The sequence below is a fragment of the Mobula birostris genome, chromosome 17 (genome assembly GCF_030028105.1).
Source record: "Mobula birostris isolate sMobBir1 chromosome 17, sMobBir1.hap1, whole genome shotgun sequence".
NCBI lineage: Eukaryota > Metazoa > Chordata > Chondrichthyes > Myliobatiformes > Myliobatidae > Mobula > Mobula birostris.
In genome coordinates, this window is record NC_092386.1 from 44,892,747 (window position 1) to 44,915,014 (window position 22,268).

A 22,268-nucleotide genomic window follows, 5' to 3' on the forward strand; every position below is an offset into this window, starting at 1 on the left:
GGGGAAAGTGAAGAGGTTTTGGCACTTCCTCCAGTAAAGACAGAGCTGAGATGCAATATCTTTTGAGGCCATTGTTGTAATGTGAGCATTATTAGAAGTTAGTTAATACTAATTAGGATAATGGGGGTTTTTACTTCTGTTCTTTTTACTTCCAGTGGGCTTTTGTATGTAGTGTGCCTGCCATGCTGTACGGGTTGTGAAAGCCTCTGTATATACATAATGGTTTTGGAGTTTGAGATGAAGTTGTTTCTTGGGCATGAAGTTGTCAAGTGTGCCTTTTTCAAAGTAGAAGTTACTACAGCCATGGCTCAAACTTGTAGTTTTTAGTGTCATAGCCATGATTTTGGAAAAAAAATGGGAGGTTAGGGGTCAGATTAGGCTTTAGGCCAGAGACCAGGTCAGAGGGCTCCATGGTCTATGGCCAGTGATCCCTGTGGATGAGTCCCAGGTCAGGACGCACTGTGGATGAAGACCAGCAAGGATGAGCGGGTCGGCAGGTACCAGGATCTGAAGTCCATGTGGGCAGGATGCATAATGTCAGCGAGTCCGGAGATCAAGGCCTGGAGTTTTGGGGCCCCATCATCAGCGAGTCCTGGAGTTGATACTGGAGATTGAAGCCAAAAGTTTGAAGTCTAAAGCTGGTGAATCCAGAGGCTGAACCACTGGGCCTGCTAGTCCACCGGGGAAGTCAGAAGCCCAGTGGCTGCAATTCCGCTGCAGGCCGAGAAGCCACCTATACTGGGGCTGGAGGCCTGTGCATGTGAGTGAGTGGTGGGAAGGAGGAAATGGTTTATTATGCTACCGTTGCTTCATTGCTGTTATGTTGTCATTGAAGTTGTTTGTGTTATTCTGCCAGGCATTGCGGGCATGCACACTAGCGCTGGAATGAGGTGCGTAGGTCATTCCAACGCGTCAACAGCCGCACGTCTGTGGGGCTAGACAGCATCCCAGGGCGAGTACTCAAAGTGTATTTACAGGTACTTACAGGCATTTTTAATCTCTCCCTCTCCCAGTGTGTAGTGCCCTCCTGCTTCAAAACATCCACCATTGTCCTTGTACCGAAGAAAATCAAGGTAACATGTCTGAACAATTGGCATCCTGTTGTATTCGCCTCAATCATAAGGAAATACTTTGAGGGGCTGGTCAAGCATGCCACCACACTGGAGCCTTTACAATTTGTCTACCGACACAACTGATCAACAGACACAGCACTACACACCGTTCTCATTCATCTGGAGAAGCAAGATGCTTCTGTAAGAATGCTGTTCTTGGACTACAGTTCAGCATTCAACAGCATAACTCCCCCCGGGGTTAACAAGACTCCCTCCTCTACTCCATACACACCCATGACTGTGTTGCCATGCACAGCTGCAATCTGCTGACCAAATTTGCAGATGACACGACATTGATACGCCTTATTTCCAACAATGATGAGACAGCCTACAGAGGAGAAGTCAACACCCTGACACAGTGGTGCCAAGAAAACAACCTCTTCCTCAATGTCGAATAAACGAAGGTGTTGATCATGGATTACAGGAGGAATGGAGACAGACTAGCCCCTATTGAAATCAATAAGACTGTAACACACATAAAAGTTGCTGGTGAACGCAGCAGGCCAGGCAGCATCTCTAGGAAGAGGTACAGTCGACGTTTCGGGCCAAGACCCTTCGCCAGGACCAACTGAAAGAAGAGCTAGTAAGAGATTTGAAAGTGGGAGGGGGAGATCCGAAATGATAGGAGAAGACAGGAGGGGGAAGGATGGAGCCAAGAGCTGGACAGGTGATTGGCAAAAGGGATATGAGAAGACGGGAGGCCTAGGAGAAAGAAAGGGGGAGGGGAGAAGCCCAGAGGATGGGCAAGGAGTATAGTGAGAGGGACAGAGGGAGAAAAAGGAGAGAGAGAAAAGGAATATATATATATATATATATATATATAATAATTAAATAAATCACAGATGGGGTACGAGGGGGAGGTCGGGCATTAATGGAAGGTAGAGAAGTCAATGTTCATGCCATCAGGTTGGAGACGGAATATAAGGTGTTGTTCCTCCAACCTGAGTGTGGCTTCATCTTTACAGTAGAGGAGGCTGTGGATAGACATGTCAGAATGGGAATGGGACGTGGAATTAAAATGCGTGGCCACTGGGAGATCCTGCTTTCTCTGGCAGACAGGGCGTAGGTGTTCGGCGAAACGGTCTCCCAGTCTACGTCGGGTCTCGCCAATATATAGAAGGCCGCATTAGCAGCACCGGACGCAGTATATCGCCCCAGCCAACTCTCAGCTGAAGTGTCACCTCACCTGGAAGGACTGTCTGGGGCCCTGAATGGTAGTAAGGGAGGAAGTGTAAGGGCACTTGTTCCGATTACAAGGGTAAGTGCCAGGAGGGAGATACTTTCATGTGTGTTGCCTGAAATTCCAGCATCTGCAGGTTTCCTCGTGTTTGCAATAAGACTGTAGTTGAGAGGGTGAATAATTTCAAGTTCCTCGGTATACACATCACCAAGGATCTCATCCGGACTGTACATACCGGCTGTGTGGTGAGAAAAAGGACAACAGTGCCTCATTCACCACAGACAACTGAAGAAGTTCAGCATGAGTTCCCAAATCCTCAGGACTTTCTACAGGGGCACCATTGAGAGCATACTGACTGGCTGTGTCATCGCCTGGTACAGGAACTGTACGACCCTCAATCGTAGGGCACTGCAGAGAGTGGTGCAGACCGCCCAGGACATCTGTGGATGTGAACTTACCTCTGTTCAGGACATGCACAGACTGGTGGGTAAAAAGGGCCCAAAGGATCATTAGGGACCCGAGTCACCCCAACTGCAAACTGTTCCAGTTGCTACCATCTGGCAAATGGTACCACAGCATTAAGGCCAGGACCAACACAGCCAGGACAGCTTCTTTCACCAGGCCTTCAGATTTATCAGTACACATTGATCTGATTGCATGTCTGACTGTACGTACATGTGTACAAAACAATTATGTATACTATCTTAGTGTTTTGGGCAATATCCTTCCACATTTCCCCACTTTATTGCTTGTTCATTTCAATGGGGATGCAACGTAAAGATTTTTCCTCCCTTGGATGTAAGAATATGTAAATAAAAAATGTGAGTCAACACTTGCAGGCTACCCCCAGCACGTCCTTAGGTTGTTGGTTGTGAACACAAAGGCATGTTTCGCTGTATACTCTGATATACACATTATAAATAAATGAATCTGATCTGATTCTGATATTGGGACCAGAGGGTTAAGAAAAAACAAGATGTGGAGAAGGGTGTTGAGGGAATAACACGGGGAAGCGGTTATTGGAAGCTAGGGAATTTGATGTTGATGCTCTCAGATTGGAGACTACCAGGATATGTTGCTCCTCCAATCTGCGTTTACCCTTAACATGGCAGTAGAAGAGGCCGTGGACAAACATGTCAGTGTGGGAATGGGAAGTGGAATTAAAATGGCTGATCACCGGGGGATCTGGCTGCTACAAAAGATGTAGTGAAGGTGTCTAACGGAGTGATTGCCCAATCTGTGTTGAACCTCAGTGATGTAGAGGCCACACTGCGAAAAGTGGATGAAATTAAATGACACCGGTGGATTCACTTGTGAAGTGCTGCCTCTCCTGGAAGGACTGGTTGGGAAACAACATCCCAAACCTGATAACAGGAAATCAATATTTTGTAATAAGAACTCTTCTTCATTAAACAAGTCATTTTCTTATGCCGATATTGAATACAATTCCCTTTAATTAAACAGCATCCAGCTCTTTTTGACAGATTTATAAGATGCATAACTGATAAGATTTGACAGTTCATGCAGAAGTTTGGTGTTTCTTTACAAAGGAGAGAAATTCCTCAACATCATCAGGTGATCCCATAATGAGTGGAACTCGTTGATGAATAGATTCTGGCTTCACGTCAAGCACTGGCTGGGTTCCGGTAGTGGCTATGCCACCAGCTTGTTCCATGATAAAGGCCATTGGGTTGCACTCATACAGAAGGCGAAGCTGTGATTAAAAAAAAACTAATTTCAAACGTAGAACATAGAACAGTATAAAACAGAAAGGTTCCTGGAAGTTCACATCACGGTGACCTCACCTGGTCCCTTAACATTACCTCCCTGAACAAGAGTGACATGGAGGATAAATGCGTGGCTGAAAGATTAGAGCAGGGGGCAGGGATTCAGATTTTTGGATCACTGGGACCTCTTCTGGGACAGGTGTGACCTGTACAAAAAGGACAGGTTGCACTTGAATCCGAGGGGGACCAATATCCTAGCAGAGAGGTTTGCTTATGCTGTTGGGGAGGGTTTAAACTAGATTTGCAGGGGGGTGGGAACCAAAGTGAAGAGGCAGAGGATGGGGAGGTTGGAGCACAAGTAGAGAGTTTGTGAGGAAGGATAGGCAGATGTTAGAGCAAAGACGCACTCAGCCTGATGGTGTGAGATGTGTCTATTTTGATGCAAGGAGTATCATAAGCAAGGCACATGAACTTAAGAGTGTGGATCATTACAGAGACTTGGATGTCTCAGGAGCAGGAATGGCTGCTGAGTGTGCCAGGCTTTAGATTTTTCAAAAAGAGCAGAGAGGGAGGCAAAAGAAGTGGGGATGTGGCATTGCTAATTATGGATAGTGTCACGGCTTCAGAAAAGGGGGAAGTCATGGAGGGATGGTCTACTGTCAGTGTGGGTGGAAGTCGGAAACAGGAAAGGGGCAATAATTCTACTGGGTGTTTTTTTTATAGACTCCCCCCAATAGTAACAGGGATATCGAGGAGCAGATAGGGAGGCAGATTCTGGTACGGTGCAATAATAATAGGGTTGTTGTGATGGAAGTTTTTAATTTTCCGAATATTGATTGGCATCTCCTTAGTGTAAGGGGTTTAGATGGGGTGGAGTTTGTTAGGTGTGCTCAGGAAGGTTTCCTGACGCAATATGTAGACAAGCCAACTAGAGGAGGGGCTGTACTTGATCTGGTATTGGGAAATGAACCTGATCAGGTGTCAGATCGCTCTGTGGGAGAGCATTTTGGAGGTAGTGAGCACAACTCTTTTTGCTTCACCATAGCGCTAGAGAAGGATAGGAGCAGACAATTTGGGAAAGCATTTAACTGGGGTAGGGGAGAAAATGATGCTATTAAGCAGGAACTTGGGAGCAGATGTTCTCAGGGAAATGCACAGCAGAAACGTGGCAAATGTTCAGGGAACATTTGCATGGAGTTCTACATAGGTATGTTCCATTTAGACAGGGAAAGAATAAAGAACCATGGTGTACAAAATATGTAGAAAATCTAGTTAAGAAGAAAATAAAAGCTTACGAAAGGTTCAACATTTGCCAACATCCAATCTTCTGCTATGATTCATGTGGCTAGTGAGGATGCAAAGATAATCTTCAATGCCCCAGCAATCTCTTCCCCCACTTCCTGTAATAATCTGTGGTGTAGCCCTTTTGGATCTGGAGACTTACAGTATCTACAAATCGTTTTTCTAAAACTCCAACCCCACCTCTTTCTTAACTTCAACATGCCCCACCTAGTACATTGGTTTGTTCTATGCTGACTTCACATTCTTCAAGATCCCTCTCACTGGTGAACACTGAAGCAAAGTATTCATTAAGGATATCCCCTACCTCCTTCAACTCCAGGCACAGGAATTCCTCCAGGAATCCAGAAATTCCTTCTCTATCCCTGAGTGATCCTAGCTTCACCTTAGTCATCCTCCTGTTCTTCATGCATGTGTAGAATGCCTTGGGGACTTACTTAATCCTACTCCCCAAAGCCTTCTCATGCATCTTTGTCCAAAGTCTCTTAAGATCCTTGCTGGCTACAATAGCCATAGGATTGACTTCAATGGCACAAAACTATTATGCTGTGCTAGTAGCTTTTGGGATCATCTGGTGAAGGAAGCCATTGAGATAAGTCTAGAGAATAAGAATTTTAACAAAGATGAAGGTCTCGCTCTAAGAAAGGAACTGTAAACAAGGTGGGACAACAGAAACCTGATTGGTGAGAACCAGCCAATCAGGAGGGATGGACGACAGGGGTCTATATGCCACCAGACTAGACATGCCTAGACATCATCCCTGATGAAGATGCCAGAGATTGTCATTGAAACATTGATTAAAATCAGTATTTGTACCCGGCTGGATGTCTATGAAGAGTTTACTCGTCAGACGTGCCGGGAAAGCACTAGATCCTTTTTCCTTCTGTACCCTCTCTACTTCCTCAGAAATACCTGCCCCTCCACCTACCCTTGTATTGTCTGCAAACTTTGCAACAAAGCCATCGATACCATCATCCAAATCATTGGCATATAATGTAAGAAGATTTGGTCTCAACACAGACCCTCATGGAAGACCACTAGTCACTGGTAGCCAACCAAAAAAGGCTCCCTTTCTTCCCATTCTCTGCTTCTTGCCAATCAACCAATGTTTTATCCATGCAGGAATCTTTCCTGTAATACCATGTAGCTTGTTAAGTAGCCTCATGTGTGGCACCTTGTCAAAGGCCTTCTGAAAATCTAAGTACACAACATTAACTGATTCTCCTGTATCTAGCCTAATTGTTATTTCTTCAAAGATTTCCAACAGATTTGTCAGGCAAGATTTTTCTTGAGGAAACCATGCTGACTACAGCCTATTTTATCAAGTGCCTCCAAGTATTCTGAGACCTCATCCTTAACAATCGACTCCAACATCTTCCCAACCATTGATGTCAGACTAGCTGATCTATAATTTCCTTCTTCTGCCTTTCTCCCTTCTTGGGGTGACATTTGCAATTTTCCAGTTGTCCAGAACCATTCCAGAATCTAGTGATTCTTTAAAGATCATTACTAATGCCTCCACAATATCTTCAGCCACCCCTTTCAGAACCCCAGGGCGTAGTCCATCTGGTCTAGCTGACTTTTCAGTTTCCCAAGAACCTTCTCCCTGGTAACGGTAACTTCACATACTTCATGACACTTGACACATGGAGCTTTCCCCATACTGCTAGTGTCTTCCACAATGAACACTGATGCAAAAGTACTTATTCCTTGTCCCCCATTACTACCTCTCCGGCATTGTTTTCCAGCGGTCTGATATCCACTCTCGCCTCTTTTTTATACTTTATGTATCGAAGAAACTTTTGATATCCTTTTTAATATTATTGACTAGCTTACTTTTGCATTCCATCTTTACCTTCTTAATGACTTTTTTAGTTGCCTTCTGTAGGTTTTCAAAAGCTTCTCAATCCTCTAACTTCCTACTAATTTTTTGTTCTATTATATGCCCTCTCTTTGGCTTTATGTTGGCTTTGACTTCTCTTGTTAGCACGGTTGTGTCATGTTACCTTGAGAATACTTCTTCCTCTTTGCGATGTATTTATCCTGTGCTTTCCAGATTGCTTCCAGAAGTACCAGCCATTGCTGCTCTGCCATCATCCCTGCCAGTGTTCTTTTCCAATCAATTCTGGCCATCTACTCTCTCATGCCTCCATAATTCCCTTTTGCTCCACTGTAATGCTCATACATCTGACTTTAGATTCTCCTTTTCTGATTTTGAGGTGAATTCGATTATATGATGATCACTTGCCCCTAAGAGTCTTTTTTACCTGAAGCTCTCTAATCAACTCCAGTTCATTGCACAACACCTAATTCAGAATAGCTAGTGTGTTCAACCATGAGCTGCTCTAAAAAAAAAACCCTCTCATAGGCATTCTAGAAATTCCCCACTCTTGGAATCCAGCGCAAACCTGATTTTCCCAATCTACCTGCATATTGAAATCCCCCACGACTATTATAACATTGTCTTTTTGGCATGCATTTTCTATCTCCTGTAGTATTTGTAGAAGTAAGGTTGTGGTCTACAAATACCACAACCTTACTACTGTTTGGAGGTCTGTATACAACTCCCAATAGGGTCTTTATATCCTTTCAGTTCCTGAGCTCTACCTGCAATAATCCAACACCTTCCGGCTCCATGTCACCTCTTTCTAATGATTTGATTTCACTTTTTACCAACAGAGCCATGCCACCCCCTCTGCCTTCCTGCCTGTTCTTTCGATACAATGTGTATCCTTAGGCATTAAACTTTCAGCTATAATCTTCTTTCCGCCATGATTCAGTGATGCCTACATCATACATACCAATCTGTAACTGTGCTACACAATTATCTACCTTATTCCGTATACTACACGCATTCTGTTCCATATTCACCCTTTTCAATTTTGTCCACCTTTTATGTTGCAACTCATCCTGTTGACTACAAATTCATCCTATCATCAGGCTGTCCTTACTAAACATTGCCTCTGTTTGTAAACCAACTACTTCATCTTCAGCCCTATCACTCCAGCTCCCATCCCCCATCCTCCAGTTCATCAGCCACGCATTCACCTGCCAAATCATTCAATTCCTACCCACAGTGGCATGTAGCACAGGCAGCAATCCAGAGATTACTACCTTGGAAGTCCTATTTCTCAGCTTTCTAACTAGCTCCCTAATATCTCTCATCAGGACCTCCTCACCTTGTCTACCTATGTCATTGGTGCCAATATGTACCAAGATTTCTGGCTGCTCACCCTTACCCTTGAGCATGCCATTGATCCAATCGAGTCGTCCTTGATCCTGGCACTAGGGAGTCAACATACCATCTGGTGTCTTTATCACATCCACAAAACCTCATCTCTGTTCCTCTTCCTATGGAATCTCCTATCACCACTGTTGACCTCTTCACCTCTCTGCTCTTCTGAGCCACAGCACCAGACTCAGTGCCAGAGACCCGGTCACTGTGGTTCCTGCAAGGCAGATCATCCCCCTCAATGTTACCTAAATCCCTTAATCGCAGGACTCTGCAGAGAGTAGTGCGGACAGCCCAGCACATCTGCAATTGTGAATCTCCCATGATTCAGGACATTTACAAAGACAGGTGTGTAAAAAGGGCCCAAAGGATCACTGGGGACCCAAGTCACCCCAACCACAATCTATTCCAGCTGCTACCATCCTGGAAACGGTACCGCAGCATAAAAGCCAGGACCAACAGGCTCCGGGACAGCTTCTTCCACCAGGCCATCAAACTGATTTACTCACGCTGATTTGGGTGTATCTCTGTGTTACATTGACTGTTCTATTTATCATAAATTACTATGATTGCACATTGCACATTTAATGTGACGTAACGTAAAGATTTTTACTCCTCATGTTTGTGAAGGATGTAAGAAATAAAGTCAGTTCATTTCAATGAAGTTGTGTAATGATTGAGGGGAGCAGCCACAGTTGTACATTGCACTGGCTGTGCCCTTCTCCTTCTCCTAACATTCACGCCGTGGCAAGTCTCCAGGTACGAGAAGCGTTTGATGGCTCTTGGCCTGTACTCAGCGGAGTTTAGAAAAATGAGGGGGGGGATCCCTTTGGATCTTATCAGGGATGTTTCCTGGATTGTGTGGGTCTAGGCCCAGAAGGCACAATCTCAGAATACAAGGATGTCCCTTTAGAGCAGAGATGAGTAAGAACTTATTTAGCCAGAGGGTGGTGAATCTGTGGAATTCACTGCCGCAGACTGCTGTTGAGGCCAGGTCATTGAGTATATTTAAAACGCAGGTTGATAGGTTCCTGATTAGTCAGGGTGTCAAAGGTTAGGGGAGAAGGCAGGAGAATGAGATTGATGTTGGAATGGCAGAGCAGACTTGATGGGCTGAATGGCCTAATTCTGCTCCTATGTCTTATGGTCTTAATAGTCAAATCTAAGAAAGCCCAGCTAGATTTATAGCCAGTACTCGGTCAATAACAGCAGTTTTATGTTGGATAGCAAAAAATATTATCTATTGTGATTGGCATCTTAAGGTGTGTTTTCCTGTAGAAGCTGATGAAAAAAAGATTCTGTCTGGCTTATTTGGTTGCAAACTGACAATGGTAGGGTTAGATCATTTATGTTAAAAATACTTTGTCAAAACTGAAACTACTACTGGAGCAAGGTAGAGTAAAACCAACCATACCTAACTGCTGCAGCATCACGACATTCAGAAATAGTTCACTGGGACACAAACACAGCTGGACAACTCAGAGTTGCCACTGGCAGATACAGTAAGTGACAGTCCAGCCAGGCATCCAAAATATGACAATAAGTTTTAATTGCCTCCATGATTCTCTGGGTGAATAAACAGTACATCATAAAATGCAAACTATCACACTGGGTGGAAATTATGAAGGTTCCTGTTGTGATCCAAGTAGGCAGATTTCAGACTAGTGGAGGCCCCAGAGCTTTAGCTAAACAGGGAATTGCCAGCCAGATTCTGACAGCCCTCTGGAGAGTAATGATGCCTTGTCTCGGATCATCTACTTGACACGGAGCAAAAATTGATAATCATTTTCTTTCCTTGGAAATCATTTGTCAATTGAGCTACAGGAAGCTGCAAATATTCTGTTTTATTACATAAACCTGCACTTTGTTTTTGCTCTACTTATTTATTTTAATTATATATATATAATATATATGTATCTTATTGTAATTTATAGTTTTTTTATTATTCTGTATTGCAACATAGTGCTGCATGCAAAACAACAAATTTCATGACATATGCCAGTGATGTTAAACCCAATTCTGAATATGATTAAAAGACAGACTTCTGTTTATTTGTGCTGTGTTTATATTTTTAGTACACTGGACACCCAGGATTACACACTTTGAATGAGTGAAACCTACCTTTCCTTTTGGAGTTTTCTTACTGGCAGGATACATGAAGATTCCTCCATACTTCAAGGTACGATGGACATCTGCCACCATAGATCCAACATACCTTGCACTGTATGGAGCGGAGCCATCCTGCATAAAAATACAGTTATATTATAGATTTAATTCTATGAAATGGTGAACTACAAACTCCACTCCATTTATTTATGTAACTATTCCATAAATAAAGTTTAAATATATCTATTTTTTACTCAAAGGCAATAGTTTGCCACTGGAACCCCTCTCCCACCTTTTTCCTTTAGGAGACAATTCTAAAGAAGTTAGCATGCCAACCTTGCGTTAGTGGGACGTGGGACTTGAGCCCTTTCAGCAGTTCAGATTTGGTGTTAACTCAAAACATCTGCATAATTTCTTAAATGCATTGCAGCCTGTGTAGAACATTAGTGGGTGGGTGAGGGGGACGCACAATCTGGCTGGTAACAGATGCTTGACGTTTTCATTTCCCTTTCAATACTTTCGAGTTATTTGTCTGCATGTCTGAGCAATGTTTTAATTGCACTGAGGCAGAATTACCTGTACCAACAAGGAAGCAGGGGATGTCAATTAATCAGTGGAACAAAGCACACTGTGACGTGTGATCTTTGTTGAAGCTTTGGTGACCTGAATCATCATGGAAGACTTTGAAGGAGGGACAAAGAGACTGCTGGTGTGATAGCCACCAAACTTCCCAGAATGACCACTCATGCGCAATTGTGAATGACTGCCAGTTCCCTCACCACAGAACTCCAACACAGCATTGTTCTCAGCAGGGCAGGTATAAAATGGCGATAATGTGATACGAGGTCATAATGTGTTCATAATGCCTCTGTGACAGTTGATCTTTGTTAAAGGTGGAAACAGAAAATTCTGGAAGTGCTCAGCAGGTGAGACAGCATCTATAGAAAGTGAAACAGAGCAAAAGTTTCAGGTCTGACAGCATCTGTCATAACACTGGGGGCAGGCAGACAGAAGGTCTGAAACACTAACGTTTGGCTCTGTTTTCTTTCTACAGGTGCTGCCCGATCTACCAAATGTTCCAGCATTTCCTGCTTTTATTTCAGATTTCCAGCACCTGCAGTATTTTCTTTTATACTTCATGTAAGTTTTTCATTCTTGTTCATCCTGGCATCAAGCACAGACCCCATCCTCTTGCACCAACACATGCCCAATACAGTTTAGTTTTATCACAAGTTAACTAGTTATTTACAGTTTATCATTATACATACTAAATAATAATAGTATAATGTCATCTTGCACAGCTCTCATAAACAGGGGACTTAGGGAGCCATTTTGCAAGAAGGCATTAGATTTTGCATATAGTCCTAACAGCAGATTCCCAACTTTAATGTTCTCAAACCCCATATTTCTAAACATAATTCACCTCATCAATACTCTTAATTTTAGCCATACTGTCTTCCTGCATGATAAATTATTGTATGACATCACTGGAGTGTGGGTGTGTGAAGGAAAGAGAATTCTTCAACCTTAAGAACATCAATCACTTCATGTATTGATGTGTAGGACCCTACTATCTCACACTAACAGTTTCTTTTCACTTGGGGAGCTATTAACCACACATTGTGGCTCTGCAGTATGACCGTGAGTCCACAACTCGCGAAGAGATCTGTTCTATTACCGCAATCTATCGCATTTAGTAATGCTCCTGGGATTAACTTGGGCAGCCCACCAAGAGTTTCCTGAAAGGAATTGAGCCATAGAAGTAGAGGCAGTGGTCACTTTTTCTGGCTGACCAGAGCAGGAAAGTAAATATTGCCTGAGGTGTTCATGCAGAAGTCATGGAGGATGCTACAAGTTCTTGTAAGGATGAATGCTCACTCACAAATTTCTATGGATGTACCGTGGAGACCATTCTAACAGGCTACATCACCATCTGGTATGGGGGTGGGGGAGCTACTACACGGGATCAAAAGAAGCTGCAGAAAGTTGTGAACTTAGTCAGCACCATCATGGGCACTAGCCTCTGTAGTACTCAGGGTATCTTCAAGGAGCAATGGCTTAAAAAGGCTGTTTCATTCATTAAGTACCTCATCACACAGGACATGCATTCTTCTCATTGCTACCATCAAGAAGGAGTCTGAAGGCACACACACAACGATTCAAGAACAGCTTCTTCTCTCTGCCATCTGATTCTTGAATGGATATTGGACCACGAACACTCCTTCAAAATGTTCTTGTAAATTTTTGTACTACTTATTTAATTTAATTTAATTATTTTATATATATACTTACTGTAATTCATGTTTTTTCTTATATTATTATGTATTGCATTTAGACGCTGCCGCAAAGACAACAAATGTCACAACATATGGAAGGGACAAGAACATAAGAACAAATATGCAAAGCTACGGCTTTATAAATTATTGGCCAGACCACACTTGGTCTGTGAGTAGTTTTGGGCCTCTTATCTAAGAAAAGTTGTGCTGGCATTGGAGAGTGTCCTGAAGATATTAATGTAAGTGGAACATTTGATAACTCATGGCCTGTACTTGCTGGAGATTTGAAGAATGGGCGTGGGAACTCTTTGAAACCTATCAAATATTATAAGTTCGTGAAGAAATTTTTATAGTAGGCGTGTCAGACTGGCGTGTACAGACTCAGAATAGAGGGACACCCCTTTAGAACAGAGATGAGGAGGAATTTATTTAGCCCGAGGGTAGGCAATCTGTGGAATTTATTGCCACTGACAGATATGGAGGCGAAGTCACTGAGCATACTTAAGGCAAAGGTTAATGGGTTCTTAGGGGTGTTAAAAGTAATAAGGAGAAGGCAGGAGAATGGGATTGAGAGCAATAATAATTAGCCATGATGGAATGGTGGGACAGACTCAATTTGCTGAACAGTCTAATTCTGCTCTTATGCCTTATTGTTTTACGCTCTCGTGGAATCTAAAGTTGAAGCTGTATTTGGAAATCACCAACTTTGAACAGGCAGTGTATGCTGGGTTTGCATGTTTGTACGTGATTGCTGAATTGGAGATTAGGCAATGATTTGACCTATGTTTTGTGTAGAATTGCCAGAACGTCCTGCAAACTATGGCGTCTGCTGCCATTAATTTCAAGTTTGTTTCAGAATATGTTCCAGATCATAACCACCTGCTCCTTCTTTAATTTTCTTATTTTACCTTTTTTTTGTTATAATTATTTCAAATCTGTGTTCTGGCCATACCACCCATTCTGCCAATGGAATCTCCATATCTTTAAAACCTCCATCTAATTTCCCCTTAATAGTTTCCGTTCTAATAAAAGACAAGCCTAATTTCTGAAATTTCAACAGCCAGTTGAAACCTTTAATCCCGTTGACCATTTCTAGGAAATTTCTGCTGCACCAACTGTTAGGCTACGCTTACGTTTGGTGACAAATTTGGTTAGCTTGATCTAACCAGCATTTTTTGGAGATTTGTGCCAGGAATTTTATTGAACGCACTCCTTTTCTATAATAATTACTTCACTGGAAATGTGATGGACACCGCATTTATGTGTTTAAATAGAATCTCCTCCTCTCTTCCTGAATAACTACAGTAGTGAGGTAAGTCCAGCTACAAGCAAGTAAGTGATCTGAATCTACACCTTCATTATCGGACCAATTTCAATATCTTACAGCTTGCTTATGCAGTACTTCTGCTATTTTTTGACTTACTATACAAGCGGGAAGAAACCTCAGGCATGCTAGGATTTTCTTGTGTTATTTAACATTAATTTTTTATCTTTTTACTATGTTTCCACAATATTAACACCATTTCATTTCTCTTAAAGAATGAATTATTGTTTGCATGGAGTTTGCATGCTCTTCTATTTCCTGCCACATCCCAAAGCTCCAGTAGTTTTAAGGTTAATTAATTCCTAGATTATTCCTACACTAAGTGAATGGGGGTATTGAAGAACTGTTAATGGACAACTTCAAGGACAAAACAATATAGGAAAATAGTGCAGAAATGGGATTTCTCTGTTAATAGTAAAGATTCAATGGGCTGAGTGGCCTTCTTCTACATTACAAGGAAATCTGAAAGGATAAATGTCCCCAAATTAAGAAATTTTAAAGTTGCCTAGATTTCCTCCATCATGAAACATTGACCTTTATTAAGTTGGAGATCAGGATTATCATTGATACGGGTGGCATGGTAGTGTAGCGGTTAGCACAACGCTTTACAGTACCGGCAACCCGGGTTCAATTCCCGCTGCTGCCTGTAAGGAGTTTATCCAATCTCCCGGCCACTGCAAGGGTTTCCTCCAGGTGCTCCAGTTTCCTCCCACATTCCAAAGAGGTACCAGTTGGTTAATTGGTCATTGTAAATTGTCCTAGGATTAAATCGGAGGATTGCTGGCTCAGAGGGTTGGAAGGACCCATGCTATACTATGCTGTATCTCAGTAAAAGAAAAATGCACTATAGACACACAACCTCCTGACAATCATAGCAAAGGGACACAAAGGAAGAAATGTTGTATAAGTCAGGCACTGGAGGTTAACCCATACTTACAACATCTTAGTTCAGGCAAAATGTCAAGGTCCTCTGAAGAGAATTAGTGGGGGCAAAGATATTTGTCATGAGACTGGTTTTACTTTTGATGAGCATTCAGAATTGCATCCAACCTGGAGCTTTGGGATGTGACAGGAAATAGAAGAGCATGCAAGCTCCATGCAAACAGTAATTCATTCTTTAAGAGAAATCTAATCTCACCAGTTAAACCCGTGAATGTTGAGCAACGTCAGTCAATAGCTCCAAACTAGCTACACGTTCAGATCGTTCAAAGATCAGACTGCCCAATAAACAGAGCACTAAATGCATAGTCCGCTTGTGCTCCTAAAGTTTGTTTTTCAGCAAGTTGGTACAAAATAAAGTCAATAGAATTGGGCTATTGCTTGGAGTAAATGAGAATAGTGCCAGCTGACTGTAGGTTAGGAAATAGGCAAGTGCAAAGAATACCATCAAACTCACTTCAGGACTTCTTAAGCAGTATCTCCGTGGTCTTATTTTATTGCGGGCTAGCTGCAGTCAATGTAGCCTGCCATATTCTGTACAACATTCTCCACTGGTCAGGACATTTCTTCCCAGTTGTCCACATGATGCGCAAGCCAGGGCAGCACGACATGGAGAACAAGCTGTTGCCCATGCAGCAGGCTCCCCCTCTCAGCTCCTGGTCCGAGTGGCACCACCTACAGCATCTACAAACGCTGCCCCCAGCTTCTCAGGTGGCTGTGGAGAATCCTCAAGGTCGTCTGGAAGAGAGGCGAAGTGCTCAAGCAATGGAAGTATGCAAACGGAGTGTGGATTCCAAGAGAAGAGAACTCCGAGAACATCAGCCAGTTTAGGATAATATCCTTGCTGAGTGTTGAAGGGAAGATCTTCTTCAGCGTGGTGGCAAAGCACCTAACAGAGTACTTCCTGAGGAACAATTACATCGACACCTCCGTACAGAAGGGTGATGTTCCGAGGGTACCAGGCTGCTTGGAGCACACTGGGGTCATCACACAGTTCCTGAGAGAGGCCAGAGAGAATAAGGGTGACTTAGTGGTTTTGTGGTTGGATTTGGCTAATGCCTATGGGTCAATCCCCCACAAGGCTGTTGAAGACGCTCTGAAGAGGCACCATGTTTCTGAAGGAATCAGAAGCCTCCTTATGGACTACTACAACGAGTTCCACCTGAGAGTCTGAACAGGGCCAATAACATCAGACTGATGCAAGGCTGGAGATTGGTATCATCACAGGCTGCACCATCTCAGTCACCCTTTTCGCCCTGGCAATGAACACGCTGGTAAAATCTGCAGAGCCAGAGTGTCGAGGCCCGAAATCAAGATCTGGGATCCACCAACCACCAATACGAGCCTTCATGGATGATCTGACCATCACTACGGAGTCAGTGCCTGGTGCTAGGTGGATTCTTAAGGGGCAGGAAAGGTTGATGAGGTGGGCAAGGATGTCCTTTAAGCCTGCAAAATCAAGATCTGTAGTGCTGAAGAAGGGGAGAGCACAGGAGAAATTTTGTTTCTCTATTGAGGACATTCCAATTCCTACCATCACAGAGAACCCTGTTAAAAGTCTCGGGAAGATGTTTGATGCAACACTCAGAGATAAGGCGGCAATAGGAAACACCTGTGGGGAGTTTGAACAATGGTTGCAAGAGGTTGACAGGACTGGCCTTCCAGAGTGGTTTAAGGCACTGATTTACCAGCACGGAATTCTACCAAGAATCCTCTGGCCACTGCTTCTCTATGAGTTTCCAGTTTCCACTGTTGCTGAATTAGAGAGGGTAGTCAGCCAGTTCCTGCAAAGATGGCTGGGTTTACCAAGGAACATCAGCAGCATCGCTCTGTATGGGAATAACCGCAAACTGAGGCTCACCCTGAAATCCATCAAGGAGGAGTTCAAGGTTTTGCGAGCAAGAGAGGTGCTGCAGTTCTGGGAATTTTCAGATCCAAATGGTGCCGGAGCAAGAGTGGCAGTGAGAACTGGAAGAGGGTGGAGAGCAGAGGCTGCAGTGGGAGAAGCTGAGGCGTGACTGCGTCACAAAGTGCTGCTGGGGGCAGTCGCCAAGGGAGGAGTTGGACTTGGAAGCCTTGAGGTCCCCCATTTTGACAAAGTACAAGGGAAAGAGCGACGAGATCTGGTCCAGAATGAAGTAAGGGCAGCTGTGGAGGAGGAGAGGACCAGCAGAACAGTGGCAATGAAACAGCAAGGAGTCTGGACCAGATGAGAGCAGGTGATCGAGCGAAAGATCACATGGAATGATCTCTGGAAGGTGGATCCACATTGCATCAAGTTCCTTATCCAGGCTGTTTACGACGTCCTTCCTAGCCCATCCAACCTGCACTGCTGGGGCCTTGCAGGTTGCCCTCTCTGTGAGAAGACCGGTACGCTAGAGCATATTCTGAGCTGCTGTCCCAGAGCTCTTGCCAATGGCCGTTATCGGTGGCAGCATGACCAAGTCCTCTGGACAATTGCTGAGACAATCTGCAGCACCCTTAACATCTGCTGGAAAACAAGTCCGGTCAAGAATACCATCTGCTTTGTCAAAGAGGGGGAAAGACCAACAGAACACCAGAAAGCAACCAGGTTGCTCTTCACTGCGCAGGACTGGAAGCTAAAAGCAGACCTGGGAAAACAGCTGCAGTTTCCTCCCCGCATCACATAGAGACTACATTGCGGCCTGACATTGTGTTGTGGTCCGACTCACTGAAGCACGTTCCTACGCTTGAGCTTGCCGTGCTGTGGGAAGAACGCATGGAGGAGGCTTACGAGCCAAGTATGAAGATCTGAAGAACAACTGCCAAAGAAGAGGCTGGAGAGCAAAGTGTTGGCCAGTGGAGGTCGAGTGTCGTGGCTTTGCAGGCCAGTTGCTCTGCAAAGTACACACTGCACTTGGAATCATGGGAGAGAGAAGAAGGAGAGCCATTGCTACCACCACAGATGCAGCAGAGAAAGCGTCAAGATGGCTCTGGATAAAGAGGGCAGATCTGTGGGTTGCTGCTAGGGCACAGGCCGGGGTCTGATCAACCCCGGTCAACACCTGAGTGAGGGTGTATGATGTTGAAAGACCCGAAACACCTGATGACCCCAGGTAACATCACCGATGATGTGCCCTAGCTTAGTATCATGCAGATGTTTCTGTAAGAACGCTGCGCTGTATCTCAGTAAAAGAAAAATGCACCATAGACACACAACCATCCTGACAATCATAGCGAAGGGACACAAAGGAACAAATGTTGTATAAGTCAGGCACTGGAGGTTAACCCATACTTACAACACCTTAGTTCAGGCAAAATGTCAAGGTCCTCTGAAGAGAATTAGTGGGGGCAAAGATATTTGTCATGAGACTGGTTTTACTTTTGATGAGCATTCAGAATTGCATCCAACCTGGAGCTTTGGGATGTGACAGGAAATAGAAGAGCATGCAAGCTCCATGCAAACAGTAATTCATTCTTTAAGAGAAATCTAATCTCACCAGTTAAACTCGTGACAGTTGAGCAACGTCAGTCAATAGCTCCAAACTAGCTGCACGTTCAGATCGTTCAAAGATCAGACTGCCCAATAAACAGTGCACTAAATGAATAGTCCGCTTGTGCTCTTAAAGTTTGTTTTTCAGCAAGATAGTACAAAATAAAGTCAATAGAATTGGGCTATTGCTTGGAGTAAATGAGAATAGTGCCATCTGACTGTAGATTAGGAAATAGGCAAGTGCAAAGAATACCATCAAACTCACTTCAGGACTCCTTAAGCAGTATCTCCGTGGGCTTATTTTATTGCGGGCTAGCTGCAGTCAATGTAACCTGCCATGTTCTGTACAACATTCTCCACTGGTCGGGGTCGACCAGGGACATTGCTTTCCAGCTGTCCACGTGATATGCAAGCCAGGGCAGCACGACATGGAGAGCAAGCTGTTGCCCATGCAGCCGGCTCCCCCTCTCCACACAGATGATGAATCCAGTGGGACAGCAGAGACCGATAGAGTTTGGCCCCAGCGGCATCGCGGGAGTCAGCATTGAACTCACCGTAAGGACTGGCTTAGGGACTCTAGCTCCGGATTTTTCTCTCAGGGTTTACTCCCGAAGCCTTCCCCATGAGTCGGTATAGCCCCCAGAAGTGGAGGTTTGAGATCAGAGTTTTCCTTCTCCTAGATGAGCTGCCAATCGCAGCTGATGAGCCCCATCTGCCCGAAGTGACTGCCAGTAACCCGCCTTTGCCCCTTCTGCTGTCAATAGAAACAGTTCTGCCAGACTTTAGTAGCTAAGCCACACATGAAAACTAGGAGGTGGACTTGGTTTTCAGAGGCTATTTGAGATACACGCTAATTGGGAGCATTTAATCCCCGGTACCATCCCCAGTTATAACAACCTGAAGGAACCGTGCAACTTTATCATCTGTGAATACAGAGACGGTACACAGAAACAGACCATTCAACCGGTCAGGTCCTGCTGGGTCTGGGTAGTAACTCCACCTACTTTCCTTTACCACTGCAACTTATTCCTCTTATTGTCATTGATGGTAGTTAAGTCCTTCAGGGACTGGCATTCTTCCTGCTCAAGTAACATGCGGGATTCCTGTATTTTGCATTCATGTCATCTGTTAGTTTCCTGCCAAATCCATTTGGCAAGAAGAAGAAAGCCACGCTGCCATTGTCATACACTGGGATTGTTCTGTGCATCCAGGATACCAGCCCCAGCAATACTGCTACATTTCCACCTCCACCTGCTGGCACCTTCCTTAAACATAAAATCCTGCATGTCAAATAGTTTTTGCTCATTTGCCAGTCCACATCATTCCACAATGCCTCACCTAATAAAAAAAAAGGTCTGATAATTGAACTATTTTGCCAGTGTCTTCATCCAGTATCTGCAAGAGATCAGCTTTATTTGTCACATGTACATTGAAACATACAGAGAACTGCGTTATTTGCAACAAATCAAATCCGCAAGGATTGTGCTGAGCAGGCCACAAGCATCGCCATGCTTCCATTGACAACATGGCACACCCACAACACACTAAATTTAACCCTAGCTCTTTGAAATGTGGGAGGGAATTGGAGGAAGTCCAATGGTTACAAAGGAGAATATACAAATTCCTTACAGGCAGAGGCAGGAATTGAACCCCAATCAGTGATCGCAGGTACTGTAAAGTGATATGCTAACCGCTACACCATCGTGATACTGTGCTGCTCTGTAATCTCGGTTTACCATATAATCCTTGTTCATGAGTGTCAACTGTATTACCATATCTGACCCAGTAGGAAACAAATGGGATATTAATGACATTGGTTGGAGCATTTCCACCGAAGTAATAATTTGTCAATTGAACATGCAGTAGTAGATTAGACATTGGCTGCAAGTTTGGTTGAAAATGCCCCATTCAAAATAAACTTTGATTTTCCAGGGTGAATTTTGGTACCATGGATTTAAATTTTCTGCAGACTAGCTGTACTTAACTTTAAAAGATTAATGTGAGATAGGCATCCATATTTCTAATATGTCTTGATGTACCAAGCTATGCATCAAACAGTAAGGAAGGATCTTCTGCCTCCTTCAGAGTAGGAGGAACCTCTAAGTCTATGCACATTGCACCGTGACAGATTTTGGATGATTGTATCAAAGTGTGTTTCATTCCTCTAATTCCACTAATAGCTTTAATTTCTTAAACAAGTTGACTTACAAAAAAGATTTAAAAATCAAAGTATGTTTTCAAGAATTTGAGAGACATTCTTTACCCATTTTTGTCTCTTAATGAAAGTCACTTGAATCTGTTACATCTGAATTTCAAAAAGATTGGTGGTGTTTCCTTTTACTGAACTAAGTCCATACCTCAGGAAATTTTTTCCTCTGGATGTATTCCGTGAGTGCAGGATCAAAGTATTTGGCATAGCCCTCATTCAGACTGTATATAACTCCTTTCTTCTTTATTTTCACATTCTGTTCCACAAGAATAAATTCACCTATAGCCTGAGAAGAAAAGGAAAGAGTATTATTGGAGCATCAGGCAATATAAATTTAGGCTGTTAGAATTACAGAACAGAATAGAACTTTATTGTCGATGCTCAAGACAAGAAGATTGTGGAGCTACTCCAGCCCGTACAGATAGATATTTACAATACATGCAGTATAGCTTAATTTTAAAACTAAATAAATAAACAAGTAGATGGGTGGATAGATAGATAGAGAGATAGATCGATAAATATTCTCATATTTACATGCAACAATCCAGGAATTTAGCACTGATTATTGCAGTAATTACTACAACATACAGCAATGTTGTTCATTTGTGGTCAAGTAACTGCCATTAATATGAAACAGACTGGGGAGATAATTAACTATGATCCTATCATTTAAGAACTTGCGAATCATACTTAGTTCCCATAAATGTTACTTCTGTGATGAGTTTGCTTTTCACCTCGTCCTTAGATCTTGCTTCCACTCCAGTTCTGTGGGTGTGAGGTAGGTAAAGAATCTAATGCAGGAGGCACTTACTGCCACATTTGGGACAGGAGGTACCTGATGGGACAAATTGGTGGGGATCTTGGACTCCACCTATTGTTTATGCCTGGCTTCTGTGTGCTTCCAACGTTAGAGTCAAGGTTGTTACTGGCATCCCAAATGCTCCTACTCCTTCTTAAGCTATCATAAAACAAGTCTCCCTGTTAACGGATGGTGATGTCACACTCTTTCAGGGCCTTGAAAACATCCTTGAATTTTTCCTTTAATTCACTCAATAGTCTCTTATTGTGAGGGGACCTGGACGAAACCATCTGCTTTTGAAGTCTGATGTCATGCCTGCAAACCAAGTGGCCTGCCTATCAGAACTATATGAACTACCCAGGGCTTCATTGCTGGGTATGGTTGCCTGGAGAAATACACAGTGCCAGAAAACATTTACCTGGAAGATTGGCCACAATCCAAGTGGCCTACTCATAGATCATAGAACAGTACAGCTTGAGAACAGGCCCTTTGGCTCATGATGTTGTACTGAACAAATTAAGTAATAACTCCAGCTTTTATTTTTTATGTTGTTATGTTGTTTAACAGGTATCAGTGCTTAATTTGGGGGTGTTGCCATGAGGTCCTGATCT

At 43.5% G+C, this 22,268-nt stretch overlaps 1 protein-coding gene across 1 annotated transcript in view; it reads right to left on the reverse strand.

The window, feature by feature from the left end:
- Positions 1 to 3,728: 3,728 nt before the first annotated feature.
- The window catches only part of LOC140211648 (fructose-1,6-bisphosphatase isozyme 2-like), a 77,751-nt gene continuing 59,211 nt past the window's right edge, over positions 3,729 to 22,268 (reverse strand). The window contains exons 5-7 of the mRNA XM_072281629.1: positions 21,007 to 21,144; positions 10,672 to 10,791; positions 3,729 to 4,006 (exon numbers count right to left, since the gene is read on the reverse strand). Of these exons, the coding sequence (XP_072137730.1) occupies positions 3,812 to 4,006; positions 10,672 to 10,791; positions 21,007 to 21,144 (453 nt within the window). The 3' untranslated portion in view covers positions 3,729 to 3,811. The remainder of the gene's footprint in view (positions 4,007 to 10,671; positions 10,792 to 21,006; positions 21,145 to 22,268) is intronic.